The sequence below is a fragment of the Ischnura elegans genome, chromosome 2 (assembly GCF_921293095.1).
Source record: "Ischnura elegans chromosome 2, ioIscEleg1.1, whole genome shotgun sequence".
Taxonomy (NCBI): domain Eukaryota; kingdom Metazoa; phylum Arthropoda; class Insecta; order Odonata; family Coenagrionidae; genus Ischnura; species Ischnura elegans.
The window spans coordinates 14,360,292-14,380,122 of record NC_060247.1 but is presented as its reverse complement, the minus strand read 5'-3'; the positions used below and the strand labels follow the sequence as shown (position 1 = coordinate 14,380,122).

The 19,831-nt window shown below is 43.6% G+C and overlaps 1 protein-coding gene across 3 annotated transcripts in view; it reads left to right on the top strand.

Moving 5' to 3' along the window:
• Nucleotides 1–19,831, top strand: part of LOC124153420 (Krueppel-like factor 8) — an 892,525-nt gene that overhangs the window by 472,946 nt on the left and 399,748 nt on the right. For 2 of the 3 annotated variants that reach the window (XM_046526561.1, XM_046526560.1), the window contains exon 3: nt 11,869–12,003. The exons of the other annotated variant lie outside the window; for it this stretch is intronic. In XM_046526561.1, coding sequence (XP_046382517.1) covers nt 11,869–12,003 — 135 coding nt within the window. The remainder of the gene's footprint in view (nt 1–11,868; nt 12,004–19,831) is intronic. 3 annotated transcript variants of the gene reach the window in all.

The following is a 19,831-nucleotide window of genomic DNA, read 5'->3' as shown; positions in this document are numbered from 1 at the left end:
GAAATACTTCGCAAAGTTCTCTTTATTATATGATTTGTTAAACCGCTATATGTAGTTCTAAGATAATGACTGTTCTTTTTTCTTGCCATTTAAATGTGAAAATAAATCCTTGACACTCAGTAATCTAAAATCACACTCTCAATTTCTTGTCTCCCATCGGTGAATATGAATGCTAGCAGCCCTGAAATTATTTGCAAATTTGCACTAGGAGTTGGCAAGAATATGTGGGGATTAAATTTGATGTTTTTCGAGACGAGACATAATCCCCCTATGACCCCAACTCAAGTAAATGAAGGGCATGCCTAATAGAGTGACATGTTATTTTTCCGCTTTTAAAGGCGTAGGATGAGTGCGTTTAAAATTCGTATGAAGAAGATGCGTTGGTACCGATAGTCATGGCCATTTGATAGTGGGCCACTGTCATATCGAATTACATCCATCCAATTCTTTTATAGTTTCTATGGTTCAACCTGAAGTACAGTTACTTATCTCGAATATTTATGATAAGTCCATGCTAAACTTCAGCCCATTTAAATCCGCTTCTCTCCTTAGTGAATGCTTATGAATTTGGGATTAGGTTGCCAGCTGTGTGTGATCTTGGAACAAAATTAATGGCAGTGAAAATTTTCAAGGGAACTTAAGGTTTTTTGGGGCATGTATTGAAACTTTATCGTTTAAAATCTATATTTTCCCTCCGTCGACATTCAGGAAATACGGTAACGTTTTTTGTTAACTACTATTTCGAGCTCAATGGTAAAAGTGCTACCCATACGTGAAAACGAACCTAGTTCTCCCTCAATAGTGTCGTTGAACCCTCGCAATTGTTTCGTGAACAAATAAATGAATACATGATGAAGTTGGCATACGTACGTTACGTACCAGATCTCTATCCGTGTTTTTTCCAAAGTCAGGTCACCGGGCGTAAATCTTTTCATACTGGGCCTACTCAACCCCGAACGAAGTAAGATTTCTCTTAGGAGCGGGTTACATGCCCGAAACGAAGAGCGTTTCCTTCGGAGAGGGGGGAAGATGTGCAGATTGGCCCAGGAGATGCTGGGGCAGATCTCGAATGTTGAACAAGTGGCGCAGATCCCGTATGAGAACTTGGCTTGAACGGCGGTTCCTTTGAGACTTCCGGGGAAGAAGATTCATGCAGGAGTGATTTCCAGTCGGGTGGGGATCTATCGGGAAGGCATAGAGATTTCTTCCGCGTTCAGGGGCTCTTTTTCCTTCGATGATCTCTCTAGAGGTTCCTGTTCTGCTGGATGGCTGGGGAAAGGAAGAATGTGCCCGCAAGGTGCCTCTAAGTAAGAGGGGAAGCTCTTACGGACACCTTGCTAATACCATGGCTTGATCCTCAGCGGGTGTTCACTCCTTTTTAAATACATTCCTTCCCTTCCATTCCTATATTCCGGCCCCTTCTCCATCTCAGGAAACTCATCCTAATGCTCTTTGAAGTCCTTTTTGTGATATCCATTCTCGCTTCATGTCCTAGCACGCGCCATCTGCTGGAACCCGCTACTTTTTAGCCTCACCGAAAAGGATTGTGGTCCAGGCACCACAATCCTTTTCGTTCTGGACTGGAAGGGACTTCTCGTTTCAAGTTATTCTTTCACCGCCATACCGATCTTCCTTATAACTCCACGGGATTGTATTTTAATTCCCGTGATCTGGCCCGGGTGTCTGTGAGGGACATTTAAAAGACGAATCTGATTTGAATAGGCGCGGGTTTAAGACATCCTTTTACAATGCATGGACCGTCAGAGTCGTAACTTATTGCTCGCCCCCTCCCATGGCGACCTCGATAACATTGCGTCGTCGGATTGAAAAACATCCCTCTCCTTAAGAGTCGAATCTGAGCCTTGCAGAGGGTACTCCGGATATCACTTTACGACCGCGTGTCTCTCCGATTCTGTACCCGGAATCGATTCGCAGCACGAGATTCCTTATCGAATTTCGCACTCGACCTTCTTTGGGGGTATCGGAATAATTGTACTAAATGGGTCGATGCGATTGAGCTCAAATATTTACACCGTCATAAATATGTCTCTGGATCTTCCTTGAGAGCTTAAAAGCTTGTATGTTTCTGTCAAGTGAGTTTAGCACTTTTGAGCACCGCGTACATTTTTTATTCTCGTCGCAGCGGAATTTGGTCCGTTCAACTACCAATGAGGAATATTAGACAATCTAAGCCTGTTTAAAAGTAGTGTGATATGAGGTTGCGGACCAAGCGAAATGAGATGAAGGGAGTGAAAGTTTCCGGCCGATACCCTTTAGATGTGACGGTTATCCCTCGAAGCGTAGATAGGGATAAGTTCGATGTAATTGAAGAAAGTTACAGCAGTTTTTGTGTTCACCTACCATCATGAAGTTGTTATCTGTTGAATTCAGTGCTTAGGAAAAATTAGACCCTCTACTTTCGCACACACTCTTCGTTCTTCTCGATGTTTTAATTGGTGGGGTCTCATGGGGGGAAACTGATTGATACTGCGGACCAGTGGCGTAACTATGTGGGGGAATGAGGGAATGTATCCCCCCTCCCAAAGCCTCTGAGAATCAAAAAATTACATGAAAACCTTGTCTGGATTTGATATATAAAAACTGCATCTACTAAAAGTTAGATTATAAGCGCCAAAATGATGTAAAATGCATTTTCAGGCATGTTATTTTTCAAAACTTTTCCATGAATCCCCGTTTCCTGGGGGGGGTAGGCCACACTAACCCCCCTCATCTTCCCTTTAAGCCCCCACATCCCCCCAAAGCTAGCCCATCCCCCCCAAAGCATATTCCTAGTTACGCCACTGCTGCGGACATATAATCAGTTCCGAAGATTCATTATCATTCCTTTAGCCATCAGAATACGCCGCAGTTCAAAGTTTTCGCGTCACAAGGGCCCCCTCCACTTCTCAGGATCCATATCTCCCACAAACACCCTCGGTCCTTTCACCCCCCCCCCCCCCCCCCCCGCAATCCCCTTCGCACTGTCCCCTCTTCCCTCCACGCCCCCTTGTGCTTCTCCTGTAAGTGAAGTCCCTGCCCCCTCTCCGGATATTTCGCTCTGCTTTTTTTGAAATCCGGTTCCGTCCGAAGCATTCCTGAGCACCAAGGTGCACCTCTCTTTTTCGGACCGCAAGGAACGGGGTTTTTACGGGATACGACAAGAAGAAGGCTGCGGAAATCGATAAAACGACGATTTGTCGATTTCGTCTCGAATTCCCCTTTATTTTTTTTTAAATTTGTTCTCCTTAAAGGTCCCATCCGATCTCATTACATTTGCAATCTTACGAGTCTGGTGACGCAAGGATTTGGGGTCCGCGTTCATATTTTCTTTTTGTTGTTTTATTTTTCCTTTCCCTTCTGCGTTTTCCTGGGACGAGGTTTACATGCTGCTGCAAAAGGAAAAATCGGCCAAATTGATGGAAGTAGGAGACCGACTAGTGGCCAAAACTACCTTGTTGTTGTTGCAAACAGGTGAAATCTTAAATTCCACCCACGTTATAGAGCATCCGCATTAGGCAGCTGCAGCTTTTTCCAAAAAGAAGTTTCTCCCCTGAAATGTCGTTGGCTGGCTCAGCTCATGTCGCCCTCACCCCCCCCCCCCCCAACACCCCTCTCCCTTCTAAACAACCGATAAAGGGGAACTCTGGGCGCAAGGGATCAAAAGAAAGAAAGGAATGCGATATGCGTCTGCATATTTTGAAGAGGAGATTCCCAGCCCATTGGCCACTCTAGTTATCTCATTTTCGAGTCATCTGTCTGTAGTTATATAAGAGGCGTACTCTGCAGCTGCTTTCGGCCACGAAAAAAACAATTAGCGCTCCTCGGTTTAATAATTTTATTCAAAACACGTTAACATTTATCAGATGATAGGAATCTTTAACGGCGGACAATTGCGGCGCACTTCCCTTCAGTTAAATATATTATTGAATTTTATTCTTAAACGTTCCTTTTGCTCAGTGAAGTATTTATCAGATAACAGGAAACGTTAACTGCGAAAACTTTCGGTCAACGTCGCCTTAACGGAATTCTCTTTCATTTTTTAACGTATCTTTCCCTAGATGAAGTAAATTATGGTATCTCTACTCGAATGGTTTTAAATAAACTTAACTAGCGTTCATCTTTCAAAATTTAGTAGACAAAATACCTGTTAGTGGTAAGCGTTGGGATAAATCTGCTGGAAATAACGCCTTCTAGGGGCAATCATCTCACCCAAAACTAAATTCTCGTCATATTTTCCTTACATGCTGACAGAATTTTTTGAAGAAGGCCCCCAGTAGAGGTTGAGCGTCATATTTTTCAAATTCGCATACCGGATGAGAGTGGTGATTTTTATTCTTTCATGCGGAAAAGAGTTGAGAAAAGAACGCGGCCGGTGTCATATCCTGGTGTGTATGTGTGTGTTGGGGAACTGAATTGAGCGAAGGTGAGCAATTAGGAGCGAGGTGGTGGTATAAAGAGGGGAGGGGGAGAGAGAGTGGGAAGCCATAAAGGAGGAGAAATAGCCCCAAATTTATGAGGATCCGGGATGGAGAAGGAGCGTAAAAATAGCGCTTGAATAAACTCGAAGTCCACGGGGGCGTCGTTTTGTGTTGGAGTGGGGAGGAAGGGGTGGGGAGAAGGGGGGAGGGGTAGAGTGCCGACACGGAAGAGAGGGACGAATGGAAGGGGCTGAGCATTTTGAAAGTTTTCCGCCTCTTTAGCCCTCATTTGTGGGCTGAAATTGATAGGGTGTCTTTTCATTGCGTTCTTTTTCACTCTCCTTTGGTAGGATGACCAATCTCATTAGGGCTCCCGAGAATCCGCTACCGCTTTCATTTCTCTCTGCACCCCCTCACTGTTGACCAACGCAAATACGCATTGATGCCTCGTCTTCACATTTTTTTTCGCTGAAAATGCGGAGAGGCTTTGTTGATGCTATTTATTTTTCATGGATTGGTCGTCCGTTTATAACTAGCTTGTGACTTCTTCCTCTTAAATTGCGTATTAAATGAAGGACAACATCCTTGAAGGAGGACAAAATTCTAAAAGCCTATTGAAGATTATAGTAAAAAGAGCTTAGTAAAGATGATATTATTATCAGTGTGGTGACAATCGTGAAACTCTACTAACTAGAGATAGAAGTAGGCTTGAAATGGATTGGTTAGAAATTTTAGCTGCGAGATATATTTCCTTAATTGTGCGTTTAGCATGTCTTTTGACGTTTCACACCTGCCATCTTTCTTCCATTTGGTTGGCTCAATGGTTACAAAGAAGTGGAAAACGTCTGTATAAAATTCTATTCGATTTTCCAATGTGTTTCTTTCTTCATTAAATGTGCAAAGCAAATTATTCAAGAGCCATTCACATCCCTAAATCGCCTACGCTTCGCACAAGATAAAATATGTATGTAGGAGCCTAATGATGGCCTTGCAGGTGGAATACTTTGCACTTGAAATGAACTAAGAAATGTAGTTTGCCACAATGATTTATTTTTACTTCTCTTATCCGCAGCCCATTGGAAGTCGTTCGCCCCCAATGGCAGATTTGATTCAATTGGTCTCGTCCGTGCGCAAACTCATCCACTCTCGTCCCTCCCACTCCATTTCTCTCTTCCTCCTCCACTCCTCCCCCCTGAGGTCATCCTCCTCCCCTCTCATCTAATCACCCGAAAGAGAAGAGAATCGAAGAAAAAAATTAACTAGTAGGTGCACGTCTGAAGCCCCTTATGGGAAATTGATCGGCGAAGGCAGGCAGCCGTGGTGGAATCTATGAAATAGAAGGTAGGGTCAGTATTGTCTTCATTCCAGCGAATTAAAATTGCTGCACTTGCATCAATATTTAAGAAAAATCGAGAAATCTAATGCGCATAGTAGTGGAAACTATTCTTTGGTAAATCGTTCGCATAAATAATTCCGTCCTCAAGCACAGGTACATTCAAGTGGTCATTTGCGATTCTGCATTCACTTTCGGTCTTGGGATAACAATGAAAACCGCATTAAACGTACCATAATTATTGTTATAAAAATGCATTAAATAATTCTTTAATTAATAATTAATAAGTTAACATTTTGAGATGAAAATGAAATCATGATGAATGAAAAACTATATTATTTGATTATAGAGTGATCATCTCCCTACAGTGTTCAAACCTCGTTTATAAGTGTTGAGAGGAATTGTTTAATGATGTAAGGCTTTTTCATGAAAATTGAAGCAAATTAAAAACTGTTGAATGCACAGATTTATTTATTGGTACCACTGGCTTCACCAGTTTAGCTTACATTGTACATTCTTTAAGGGGGTGAAATTGGTCGTAACTATAGCAATTAATTGGAATTCACAAGTTTTTAATTATTTCTGACTTGTATTACGAAGTCAGACTTAAACGAGGTATGCCTATAATGTTGATTTTATAAGGCTGTAGGAGGAGGTATCATTGGGAGAGTAAAATTGGGATCCCCGATTTTCTCTCGCGGGAGAGAGTGAGGAGTGTTGGAAGCGCCTCCAATTCGTAGTGAGGAAGATGGTGGCAGAAGTGGAGTGAACGGGAAGGGCGGGGAAGCTGGCAAATTACCCGAGAACACCTTTCGCGGGTGGCAGACCGCGTGACTCATTTCGGGGCCATTTGTCATTCCACGCTCCCGAAGAAGCACGAGGAACGGAAATGCGCCGCCCCACGAGGTAGCCAACCGGCTGTTGAGCTTAATGCGTTTTAAATATCGCTTCCAATCCGAGCGGAATGAGGCGTGGATGTGAGGCGCTGACTGCTTCAAATTGGTCAGGCTCAGAGCAGCGGTCAACTTGAATTTTTATGGCGGCCAAAATCGCTGGTTAAGCGGAGTTTTAATGGAGACTTGAACTTCTATTAATTCAACTTAAAATGAATTTCATGTTTTTCCATGTTATGGAAGCTCTTCTACTATACTTTGGAAATAGCTGTCACATGTACCAAATGCATTTGGTTCTTTTGATGTTTGGAAGAGGTGACTAACACCTAATATTAGATTAATAGCGCCCTTAAGGAAATGGAAATAAAGGAAGGGTAAAGATAATGCTTTGACGGAGGCGCCGTCGTCACAAAGGCTTTACGTTCCGTCCGACGGGCGAATTGTTTCTCTTGACCATGGTTGATAACTCAATATGTAATCGGGTAAAATGTGCACAACTGTTGGATTTTAAAGCGGGTTTCATCCAAAAAGAAACTCAGTATTCCTTTGAATACACCAAGTCTATCTTATTATCTCGTTTTTATTTTCTACTCTTTTAGTTTTTGGTAAGCAATTGTCCCTTGTGTGTTTTATGGCGTTAACAGTGTTTCAAAGCTCGGGACGTAGGTACCTATGTGAAGCGGTTGATGGCGGTCATTTGGGCTCGTGAGGAGATCCTCTTATTTCTCCGTCTCCTCCCCCTCCTCTCGATCGGCGACTGCTCACGTTGCGTCCTTTGATTGAGTATGCCCCGCAGGTCCCGAAATGGAATGGCTATCCGAGGCGAAGGCCTCCTTCCAAGACCCCACCAACCCCTTCTCGCCTCCCACGAATATCCCTCGGAGATCTTAATTGTGGCGTCCGCTTTATAAGGGCATGATGAGTGCTCCACTCGGCCCTCATGCCCGCCCTCTATCATTCTCCGATTGCAATTTATCCCACTTTACTGGCGCGCTTTGTCCGGAATACTAATCACGGCGGGCCGATTCTCCATATTTCTCTCTCTCTGTCTCTCACCCACGCTGCGAATCGTCTATCGATGTGAAATGAGGCACTGCACACGCACGCACGAATCGCGGATCCTAACAAAGAGATCCTTGCGGACGTGGTCGACGCTTCACGCGCATTTGATACAGATACCGCGGATGGGACTTTGTGGGGGGGGGGACGTGGGGGCTTTAGGGGTAGATGAGGGGGGTTAGTGTGGGCTACCCCCCCAGGAAACGGGGATTTCAGGAAAAGTTTTGAAAAATAACATGTCTAAAAATGCATTTTACATCATTTTGGCACTTAAAATTTAACTTTTAGCAGATGCAGTTATTAAATATCAAATCCAGACAAGGTTTTCATATAACCTTTTGATTTCTCGGAGAGTTTGGGGGAGGATACATCCCCTCATCGCCCCCATAGTTACGCCAATGGTCCGCAGTATCAATCATCTTCTCCCACGAGATCCCCCAGACAAAACATCGAGAGAAATAAAGAGTTTGTGCGAAAGTTAAGGGTCTAATTTTTTCCTTGATACAGGTGACTTCGTGGGTTGAGTGGCGTCCTGGCGGCAATGGCTTAAGCCCGTATGAAACTTCCCAATTTATTGGTCAATCTATTGGATATTGGATTGTGGTACAATTGACACATACCAATTTTTGGTCCAATATTCTTTTACAATATTTTTACACAATTTCTTGCCCAATTTGGAATTTGGAACCGGTTCTATTTTCTCGCTACCAATCTCCAATCATAAGTCAGTTATGTTGACTCCTTGTGGACAAAACAAGAAGGTCTTTGCAAAACATAAGGTTGAGAAAAGGCGAGTTGTGGGGAATGCGGAATAAATGGGTGAAGAAGTTAACAAATCTTCCAATTTGAACATTGATACCCCGCTTTGCATCATCATCATCATCAGCTGGTTTTCTGCCCTTCTTCACTGGCACCAAAGTCGTCTTCACTTTACAAGGCACTCCGTCCCTTTCGTTTCCCAGCAGCTTCTTCCGAACCTCGCTGTCCATCTTGTTTTAATTACTAGTGACGTGAATACCTGAATATCTAAACTTGATGCTGTTTATGCTCGAAACGTGTATTGAAACTTGTTTTGATGATTTATATCGATTTATATCAATTGAAGTTTCACTTTCAGAAGGAAAAGAGAGGTGAAACCTAAATTTTGGTGTATAGAATTTCCTATCATGATGAATGATGATGATGGATGTCTGTCGAAAGTTTTTGCTTGAAACCGGATATTAATTTTTTATTTTAATTTGATGAATATTATTTTTGTGCTCAATAATTTATTGGCGCGAAACCCGTGAAATCTTTTCATTTGTTGTGATCGCTAATTTGATCAACTACCCTGTTCGCCTTCTCCTGAACGTCATGTTTTCCAAGCGTGCCCGTGATAGACCTGCTCTTTATGTCTCTTCAACCCCTTTGATAGGAATGGATCTGTGTTCTGTGGCAAATTGAAACTGAAAGAAAGAAATAAAAATCATCGGAAACCGCAAAAGATTGGACTGCTCGTCGCCGCTCTCAAGCGGATGTCGTGAAGAGAGGCGGAGGGGTCTACTTGGGGGGGAAGGGGGGCACTTGGGGGAGGGGAGGGTCGCAAGTTAAACGGTGGGCAGCGGTGGGAGGGGCAGCAGAGAGCGGAAGCATGAACGGCCACTTTGGAGTTGGTTTGGTGAGATTTTTATGAAACCTTAAAATGTAATTCATGGCCTCGTAAAAGGGGCATTCGAATGCAGGGACCCCTGAAGGAATCATTGAAAGGGAGAGAGTTCCGAAGGCTAAAAACGAAAGTATTATTTCCACGGAAAAATGGTTTTCAAAGGTGCTTTGGTGAACGGAGAGTCGATAAAAATAGGGTTTATCGTTGAACATTATTGGATGGGAATCGGGAGATGGAATACGATCTGTAGCCTCGAGCATTTTTCGGAATATGTGATGCTGCTAAAGGTTATGAAAAGCAAGTATTAATAGAAAATCAAATAAAACCTGTTTTTACCTGTGTAATTTCCCCACTTCTTTTTATTTTACGCCTCATTTTGTTTTCGGGCTCGAGGTAAGCTGAAAGTTTGGAATTGTGCTTCATAGAAGTCCTTTTCAGTTATTTTGTTCCATCGCTGGGTGACGAACCCAGTCATCAGTTGCCGGGGGATTTAAAAAAGGCGCTGTTTTTTAATTATTATTTTCCTCGATGAGAGGAGGAGGAAGGCTTCACGAACAAGTTGTTCCACGTGTTTATTTTTATGTGTTCGTGCGATCGTAAAGGTTTTAATCGACAATCGCGATCTGCACCTAACCCTACAAAGTGAGAGTGGAGCAATAATTTTTCTGTGGTGTATGTGACGGTGATTTATCTTTTCATTTGAGCTCTGGTATTGGCTCTCAGCATTTCATATCCAATTCAGAGCTCTTAATTAATTAAAACTGAGTCATGAGTCGCCTTGTATAGATCCAACTTTCTTTCTGCATTAAACAATCATCTCTTCTCGAACATTTTGTAACAATTTTCGCCGCTATCGAGGCATAATTTAGGCACTCGGTAGCGTAACTAAATATTTAGGTAGGGCTTTTTAAATGAGTTCATTATCTTTATCACTCTATTTAAACAGATATTTGTCATTTTTCTAAACCAGTTGGAAAAATCATATAATAATAGAAAAATATTTTAATCATTTGGTGATAAAGATGGGTGCTATGTTTTATTCTACTTCAGAACAAATCTTTTGGATAGGACCGATTGCCATTTGCTATTTTATTGCCATTTTTATGATTGACTAGCCTCTTAGAGCACCTGGAATAATTAAATTTGTTACTTTAATATTTTTTTAATGGAATCTCAATTCTTGGAAACTCTATGTGGTTGTCAGGAGACCTACCCGTCGCCTTCTCTAAACTCTCTCTTCCGCAGTATCACTGTGCTTTTCCCTTCCTCGATTCGCCATCCTAATTCCACATCAGCGATCCCAAGAATCTCCCTTCACCTGACGACTCCCCCAACAATTACTCCCACCCATTACTCCTTGCAATTCAACTCCTGATTGCCATTCTGATCCTCCCCCTCCCTTCCCTAACCCTTCCACCGCCCGCACCCCACCCTTAACGGTAGAGAGCACCCTTAACGAGTCTGCGGCGGCAGCGTCGACCATTGCCACGGCTCCCCCGCTCGCATTACAAGGCTCCGTCATTAGGCGTGCGATCCTTTAGTTCTTTTCCGCGGTCGCAGCATTAGTGAGTACCTCATGCGATGGTGGTCGGCTCTTAAAGTGGGAGAATATATATATAGAGGAGAGACACGTATACACCCACAAGTGGATGAGCCGTTGGAGAAGGAGGGATTGTTAGCTCTCCGTGCCGTACTTACACTAACGAACCAAAGTCTTATTTTTTTTCCTTTTGGTTCTTTGCCCGACTCATTGCGCGCCACGATTCCACGGACGGATCTGCAACCTCATTCCCGCCTCATTGCGATTGCCTCCACCCCTTCTATTCTTATGAGGTGCATCGGTCGCACGCACGCCAGATGCTGCTCGCTTCTGGAAAGCGTTCGTGAGAACACGGATACTGCTCACCTGTTTATTAGCGCGACCGCCTGTTGTCCCGATGCGGCCCTAATTCGGTCGACTTCTCTGCTCAGTTACTGGACAGGGTACGGAAGCTGAATGGCAGTGCTAACGTCGATTCCCTTACACATCCGATGGAAGTGTATTTGAGTGTGTTTTCGTCCACGTTACTTTATGGAGTATGTTTTAGAGTATACTTAAGTTTTGTGATTGAACCAGAGTCACTAAAACGTGGTATTTCGTTATAAGTTTTCCTGGATATACGCAATAAAAATAAAAATTATATAAATAAGTGGTATATGTAATTGTATATATCCAGGAAAACTTTTTATGATGGAAGTTAGAAAAGCAATCATTCCTAAAGGCCCAGTGTTGATATTGGAATTTCCATGTGATGCACCAATTTCTATCTTATTTAGATGTATGCATTGAATACATAATAGCAGGCGGTGATGATTTTATTCAATTGTTCTACCTAATTGTTATAACATTTTCAATTGTTCTACCTAAACCATTGAAATACTGTATGCCTCATTTAGATCTCCTACTCTTAATCGATTCGTCTTTGACGAGGTGTTGATGCTGGAAATAATTCCTTCTCTTTCTTCTTTTTTTTCTTCCAGAATGAGAGCGAGTCGCCGGGCCCCGAGAGGAAACCTGCCGTCGCAGCCGCGAGAGCGCAGCACCGTCGCTCTACCGCGCCCCGCCGCCGTGCAGTACCACCCTCACTCATGCATCCAACGATGACCTCTAAGGAGGTGAGTCTCTCCTCTTCATGCATCGTTTTCTATTCGGTCAATAGCCAATTCTGACGACTCACCCTCTTCATGAGCGACCACGTATCTGCGTGTCTTACGCCACACGCAGATATGTGGTCGCGATGCGATGCTTGAATCTGTCCCATCCAGGACATCGCCTAAAACAAATCGAGTCAAAGGCCTTTGGCACCCATCCCAGCCTTAACTCTATCTTCTGTGGGGCAAGTGATTTACAGGCTGTGGATATTACGAATTTTGGCGTACGCTTAACCCTTTCTAACCCAGAGCTGCTCCTGTGAGAAATCAAATTTCAAGATTTTTCGTTTTGAAAACTTGAAAATGTTGCTCTCAATCATCATCATCGTGGAAGCTAAAGATTTTGACATTACAATTAACACCACAAAAAATGCGTATTTTAGATATTTCCTAAATTTACCAGAAAATTTATAAATTTTTGATGTTGCTTAGGAGCAAAATTGGGTTATAATGGGTAAATACTTCAACATATGAATCCATCAGCACAAGGGTGTACCCAGGATCATAACTAGGGGGGCAAGCCATGGTCTAGGGGAGGCCAAGCCATGATCTAGATGATCTAGGGGTGGGGGGGGCAAACTAAGTTGTGACATTAGTTTATGAGATTATTTCCTTGAAAAAATAATTTTATTTTAGTTACATACTAATACATATCATTTTTCGTGGGTTTAAAGAAAATTTGTTAAATGCTTTCGTTTTAATTCAGTACTGATTTTGCTTAAAGATCTTTGCGAATTCTGCTTCTGGGGGAGCAGCTTTCTGAGGCTAACTGAGACATCATTTATGATAGTAGGCATGGGTATCCGTGGAATTTTCCAATCGAGTCCATTGAAACTTTAAATCATAAAGAAGGGATTTTGCTTAGTGATATTCTTTTCCTATCCCATTCCGCTTTACTTAACCTCCCACCACCTGCGGTCGTCATTCATCCTATGTATCTACCTCCAGCTTCCTCTATCCTGCATTTGCACCTCACGATGTCGCACAGCGACGTTACTGGTCGATATTAACATCATTTATGTGAAATAGCAAGGGTTTTGATTCAACAAAGGTATCCGTGTTGATATTTTTATGTGGCAATGGTGTCTCTTATTTTTTTTTTAAATATCCTTTCTTCGCCAGTCACCCCAAAATGGCAAGGCACTCGGGTTCCAAAGCATTCTGTATTTTATTTGAGTATTATACGTATTGGGAGCTAATATAATAAGCTAATTATAAGCGTTTCAACAAGTCTCTCATTCATCATCTCGGCCCGTATAAAAATATGGACTTCTGTTATTCATGTGAGTCTCCGTCCCCAGTCGTAAATGACGGTGATTGGCTACCACGGCCACTGACAGAATCGACGAATCGGCTAGAGTGGCTGTAAAATGTTTCCTTCCTCTCCAATTCCCGCTCGCGACCCTCGTGAAGCAGAAGAGAATTAAAGCCAGAAAGAAAGTGGTGTTGGGTAATATGTGATGCCGATAGCAATTTCCCATATACCCACCTGCATTCGCTCGTTCTTCTTTTTCCGGGTGGAGTCCCATGGAGACGGCTCCGCTCATCCTATCCGGTAATCATTCCCTCTAATCTGCACTTTTGTCTCTGCGCGATCTCCCAAGGCGGATATTCCATCCGTCGGGAGTTTTTCTTTCCACGTGGTGTATCCCAGCCTGCTATTCGTCCCCCGCCCTCCACCTCCCCTCCTCTAAGCTGTTCGTCCGCCTGGACCCAGGCTTTCCATCCTGCCGTCCAAGAGGGATGGCGATTGCCGCCCGAAAGGTTGCGGCGGTGGGGGTCATAGGTTGGAGGAGATGCGGCGACGTGGGTGGGCGAAGCGAGCGATTGGCTTGGAGGAAAAATAATGCGATCGAAAAGTGGTCGATGTGGGGTGGGGTGGGGAGGAGGTGGGGGAGGGGGCGATGCCTGCCCATCAAACAGTGGGATGCAGAGGTTACAGTGCCCTAGTAGCGACACGCCGCCTACATTCACGTAAACGAACTCTTTCGATCGCGATTCTAATGTGCCCGTTACGCCCCTCGTGATTCCAAGTATTTTTATTCATTTTGGCGTTATCTATACATTTTCTAACCACTGAGATCATATTCTATTTTTGTCTGTATAATCTCGAGATTATGATGACATGCATTATTTTAAGGTAATGACCGATCAATTATTAGTGATTATAGATCAGAGGGGCAAAATGATCCCTATTTGTGGCATTTAAAATTAAGCATATGCCAGTACCTAAAATTCCCGCATGGATGTCCAAACTTTGTCCGTATTATTTTGAAGTTAGAATGTATTTGTAATGAAGATATGGAAACTACAGTGAACTTCACTTCCAGCCAATGTATGCAGCACACATTTTGTGCGATTAACTTGTAAATCACCATTTTTTCGAAAAGAAAAGCTCTCAGTGCGACAAGCTCTTATTACCCGCTTTCCTGCATTAATCCTTCAACTCGTACTAGATCAAATGTGGTCGCAGTTCTCCCGAGCGACGCTAACTTGAGATCAAGCCAATGTTTTTTAACTCTCACATTTATGATCCACCGTAGCAGTGTCGCATTGCCGCGCCTCGCTAATTTCGTGTTCTTTCCCGCTAACGGGGTTTTCAATTACAGGCGCCCAAACGGTGGCATCTCGAGAATTTTTCGCTTCGAGTGCGCAGGTTCATTTAACCCGCTCTTTCCCCGTTGTCACATTTCTTAAGTTACCCTTTGCGGATGCGAGGCATTCCTCTTCCGTGTCGAGTGCGGTCATTTGTTTTCATGTTTCTTTCTTCCCTCTCCCACGGCATTCGCTCTGTGCTCACGAACGGAAGTGAAAGTAGGGTTTTTTTCCTGTAGAATCCGCCCATCCTCCTCCTCGGCTTCAGCACCGCTTAGTACTTCGTTTGCGTTGTGGTGACCATGGTGCTTTTCCCTTTCGTGTAGCGCGGCGAGGACACTGGGCTGGAATGAGGGAGGACCTCCTCTGGTCGCCACTGCTCCGTCGAAAAGAAAGACGCAGCCGAAAACCCATTAATAGGGGCTCTGTTTTTTTACGTACTTCCCCCATGAGGTCTTCCCGGTGGCTGGATGCTGTAGTTGCTTCCCATCTTCGCTGAGCCCTTCATTCCCCGCTCTTTCTCTCCTCCTTCGCTTGTCTCTCCCACCTGGCCAATTCTCAGCCTCCGATTGTGCTCCCATACGTATCGGCAATTTACAAAGAGTTGTACTCCTTGGTGCCCTCGGAAGCGTGTAATCCTTGTGGATACGGGCTACCAGTATCGAAAGAACTCCGCCGTTTCCAATTCTCTCTTTTATTCCTTTCGTGTCTCGATCCACCCCTTGGCCCCATGTTCTTGAGAAGGAGTCCCCTCCTGCTGTTCACACACCCCCACGAAAGTCTTTTCATCTCTCCTGTGTTTTTCTCGCTTTGCACTACCCGTGACACAATCCTACGTTTCCATCTGCTTTTCTCAACATTCTATGACGAAATTTCATTTAGACCACCATTCCATCTAGGCGTGTGTGCTCACGATTAACATTAGATGGCAGCGGTGCCTTGGCGTATATTTTTAGTGTGTACGGCGCGCACCGGCGTCCATGCAAATAAACTTATCGGTGTCAGTGGTTCATTTTCAATAAAAAAAAGAGTTCCAGTGATTATAAAATACAAAATAATGACATAATATCGAGTGTACCTCGTATTGTAATGAGTAGACCCGGGAGATTCGCGATCATCCGGCTCGGCGTCCGGTGCCTCGGCGTGGACTGATTTTCGGTTTCGGCGGCGCCCAGTTGTGTTCCTGGTAGGGCATCTTTAAAAAAATTACGTCAGCAAGCGAAGCGTATCATCTTTTCTCTTTATCTTGGGTTGTATCTCTCCACTGCCTCCTCGCATTACAAGTCTTGAAATGTATAATAAAAAAAGATCCGGCTCATCGGACAGAAGTCATGGGAAGCAGCCTTCTTGGACGCCGTAATGCGATTCCTTTTCAGCGAATTGTGCGCGTAATTTTAACCGGTTCCTCGCGCCGCTGTGAGGAATTTCTGCATCTCTTGAATTGCGCCTTGGTGATTTGTCGGACTTTTTCAATCAGCAGAGCGTCCGTCAATTTAAGCCACGTCCGCAAGAGCTGTTTTTATTTCGAAAACATTTAAATGGAATCAGACACTGTTTTCGCTTTCGAGAAATGTCCACGATTACGATACGGCTCCTTATATTTACAAATGCTTTCCGTAACCGTGGCTCATTCGGCTTTGGGGTTTTTTTTCAGAGAATCAAGGACTGTCTCGCCTGTCACCATGAAATTCGGCCTCACTTTGTGCCTAGGGGCCATAATTAAGGAGGGAGGAGGAGGGGGGGGGGAAATGGGAGGGAAAGTGCTCGGCGGTGCGTGGCATGCGATTGAGAAAATAAGTGATTAGGCGCCGTAAATCGAGAGAAACTTGAGGTTTGTGAGCGCCTTGGCCGCGTGGAACTTTTCGTGTCATCTGCTGCGCTCCTCGTCCAGCCTCTCCCCCGGTGGTCGCGACCGCTTGTTGACGAACGCTGTTGACTTAAAGTCGAGGTCTGCCATATGTTGAGAGCTCTGTCACGGGAAGCGTCCGTGAATTCAAAGATAGATAGCGTCCTTTCTCTGGACTCGTCAAGGTGTCCAGAATGTTGAAAAACCGGTGGGTATTTTTTTCTGTGGTGATCCCAATTACGAATTATTGGGCTTCTGCCCTCCCCCTTTCACTCTTTAATGGGAGAATAAAAAAACTATCGAATGCTTCTGCTTGCTATTGAGTCTCGATGGTCTGGAATATAAGGCGTGTCCCACCTAGAGTTTCTCTATTTTCTATTGATTCATTGTCATTCCGTTGGTGTATAAATATGATTTCAAAATTGCAAAGAATATTTAAAAAATAGGATGATACCATTTACGCTTCGATTCAGCGCCAATAGGTCCCTTAATATGAATATCCATCAATTACACAAGCAATTATTGCGATTATGTATTTGCCTTTTCAGAACGTAAGTACTTCAGCCCTACTAAGTTGAAAATGCTTCACATAATCTCTAATTTTCTCTTGCTTCTGGACTGATGTAAGCCCTTCATTTGAACGCTAATGTTTTAGATGAGATTAGGGGATGAATTATTTCTTCTCCGGAGGCATTCCTCCCATTAGGTATTATTTCCCAATCTCTTGTGAATCCATCTATTCTCCCGGGACTTGATTTGAAATCGTTGAGAGCTGGCCGCGTTCTTCCTTTCCGATGTCCACTAAATAGAAAAAATGGATTATTTCAATTTGAAAAAAAAATACATGCATTACAATGCTTTTTCATGAGCAGCACTATTCTATGATCTAGACGAACACTATTGTGCGCATTACTAGCCGAATAATCAATTATTTGTTACTCAAGCGGTCACTTAGTCCACTATTATTTCTTTCTGAATTCAAGCCATTTTCATCTGATGAAATTAGCTTAATTTGGCCAAAAATTTGGTGATTTTTCGAAGTTCTGTTGCACTTTGTTTCATTGAGAATACGTTTCAAGTGCCCCCTCTCGTCCTCGTTCCAATGCGCAATTCCGTCCCCCCTTTCTCTTCTCCGGAACACATATTTCACGCTATTCGGTCCCTTGATCCACTTCTCATGTTCTTTTCCGCGGCCCTTAGAAACATATTGACGGTGGATGTTGAGCACTCGATAGTTGACGACGCGACGTGCCGTCCTTATAAAAAAGACGCGCGCCTCAGCCGAATGTAATGGGTTAGCCGTGTTCGCGACCCGATGGGGTGGGAGAGGTGGGCGGCTCACGGCGACGATTTATTTCAACGTCCTCGCAATTATTCTCGCGGCATAATATCCTCAAACGTTGGCTTTCGAATGGTTCGCGGGGGAAATTCGATGCGACGAGAGCTGTGTGCCTGCCTGTCTCCCCCGGAACAGGTTTCGACGAAGGGACCAAGCCGCGAGAATAAGGGAGTATCGGGACGAAGGGAAATCATTGGCAGTCTCTCGCCAATTGCTCGCTCTGAAATTGCTCTCGTCGCTTAAGGGTGAACTGTGGAGGGATATGAGGTGCCCGCGCTTTCGTATTCACGCCATGTGTGTGCGTTTGTTTCTGAATGATTTCAGGCATTAGCTAGAGAGTTTATTATTTTTCTGAGTTTTACCTGTCTGTATGAACTTAAATCGATGCTCATTGGTCGTCTATTAACACAATCATAACTGCACGGAAAGTTAAATCCTCCAATTCCATCCGGAAACTTTTATCCTTCTATTAGAATTACATTAGCCTCCGGCTATTCATGAGTATAGAAGAGATCAATTTTCCTCTATGTTCGCAATTTATTGCTCCGCCATGATTCATCCGGCTAAATTGCTCATTCATCTTCAATACGGAGAAATATTTAACGCAGTCGTGAGATAATTGCTTTTCTGGAGCGAAATTTACTCCATCAGCGTTATTATTCACGAATGGTGATTGCCCATTCACGCCGCATTTACCTTGTGATCATAATTATGACGCGGACGATGAGATGAGCTTTATTGGGGGATTTATCTTGAGGGTAAGTGTCACTTAATGTTTATTTGTGAGCGTTATTTATTATTAATCGTATACATACCCTCAATTAAATGGTTTCTCTGATCTATGCTCTCTTGTTTTCATCACGTGATATTAATTGCGCTATTATGGGGGGCGAAGGGCCTCAGGAGTTTTAATGAGGCGTCGTATTTCGTTGGAGAAGCTTAGCTAAATGAAATGTACATTTTTTCCTCGTTTTTTTCCTTTATTAATGAGGTGCCATGAACAGTCGAGAGCGAATTGCTGGGCAGCCGCTTGATTTTGTACCTCGCTGACCGACCGCTGGAATGGGACACTACGCATAGCCTCCAGCGTTTGCTTATTCCGGGTGTGAGCCGTTCGTCCAGATAAGGAAGGGATTATTAAGCGTAAGTTCCGCAAGGAGTGGAGGCTTTTGTCTGAGATTGTGGTGGGGGGGGGCAGGAGCGGGGAGAGGCGATAGAGTTTGCTGATGGAAGGATTAAAAAATCCCCATGCCGTATCATCCGCGCCGCCCTCCTCTTTTTGCCTTTTCAATCGAACATCTGTTGATGGAGCGCGGATTCACGCTCCCGTGGCTTTCGCTCCGACGTGCGCTCATTATATAGACATTTCCCTGAATAACGCCCCGCTCTCCCCAGATTACACGCGTGCGTGTGCCTGTATGTGTGATTATAAACCATTAGCGAAGGTTTAATTACATAAATTATTGAAGTCGTGTTTGTCTTGCTAATTGCCCATGGTAGAGTCCTATATTAATTCGAGCAAAAACGTTTGCGGTTCGTGTCTTGTAATATGATGGAGAGACCGGTATTATAAATCGTTTCTGCAGAGATTAATAATTGCAGTGCTTCCTATCTTTTTCCAAGGATGTGTGTAGTTCGCTTGCTTAACCGTTATTCTTTCTTTTAGTATCTGAATAAAAAACAAATTAATAAATTAATAAAATAAATGTGATTTTTACTATCAGGCATTATCAGCTAATGTTTTCATTATATTTTAAATGTTTTTTCATCTTTTAGGCATTAAAAATTACCATACAGTTACGCTTTTTGGGACTTATGGTGTTCTAATTCGTCTGTCGGTGTATTTTGATCAATAATCTCTCCTTTTAATGGCTATACCATAGTCGTCTCGCTTAAAATTCGCAAGGGTGCGCTCAATGAACCCCAATATCGAAAGGGTGCTCTTACTACAAAAGCGGTGCGTGCGTGGATTCGCTTACAAAGCGCCCGAGTGCGAATCGGTGCCTCGCACG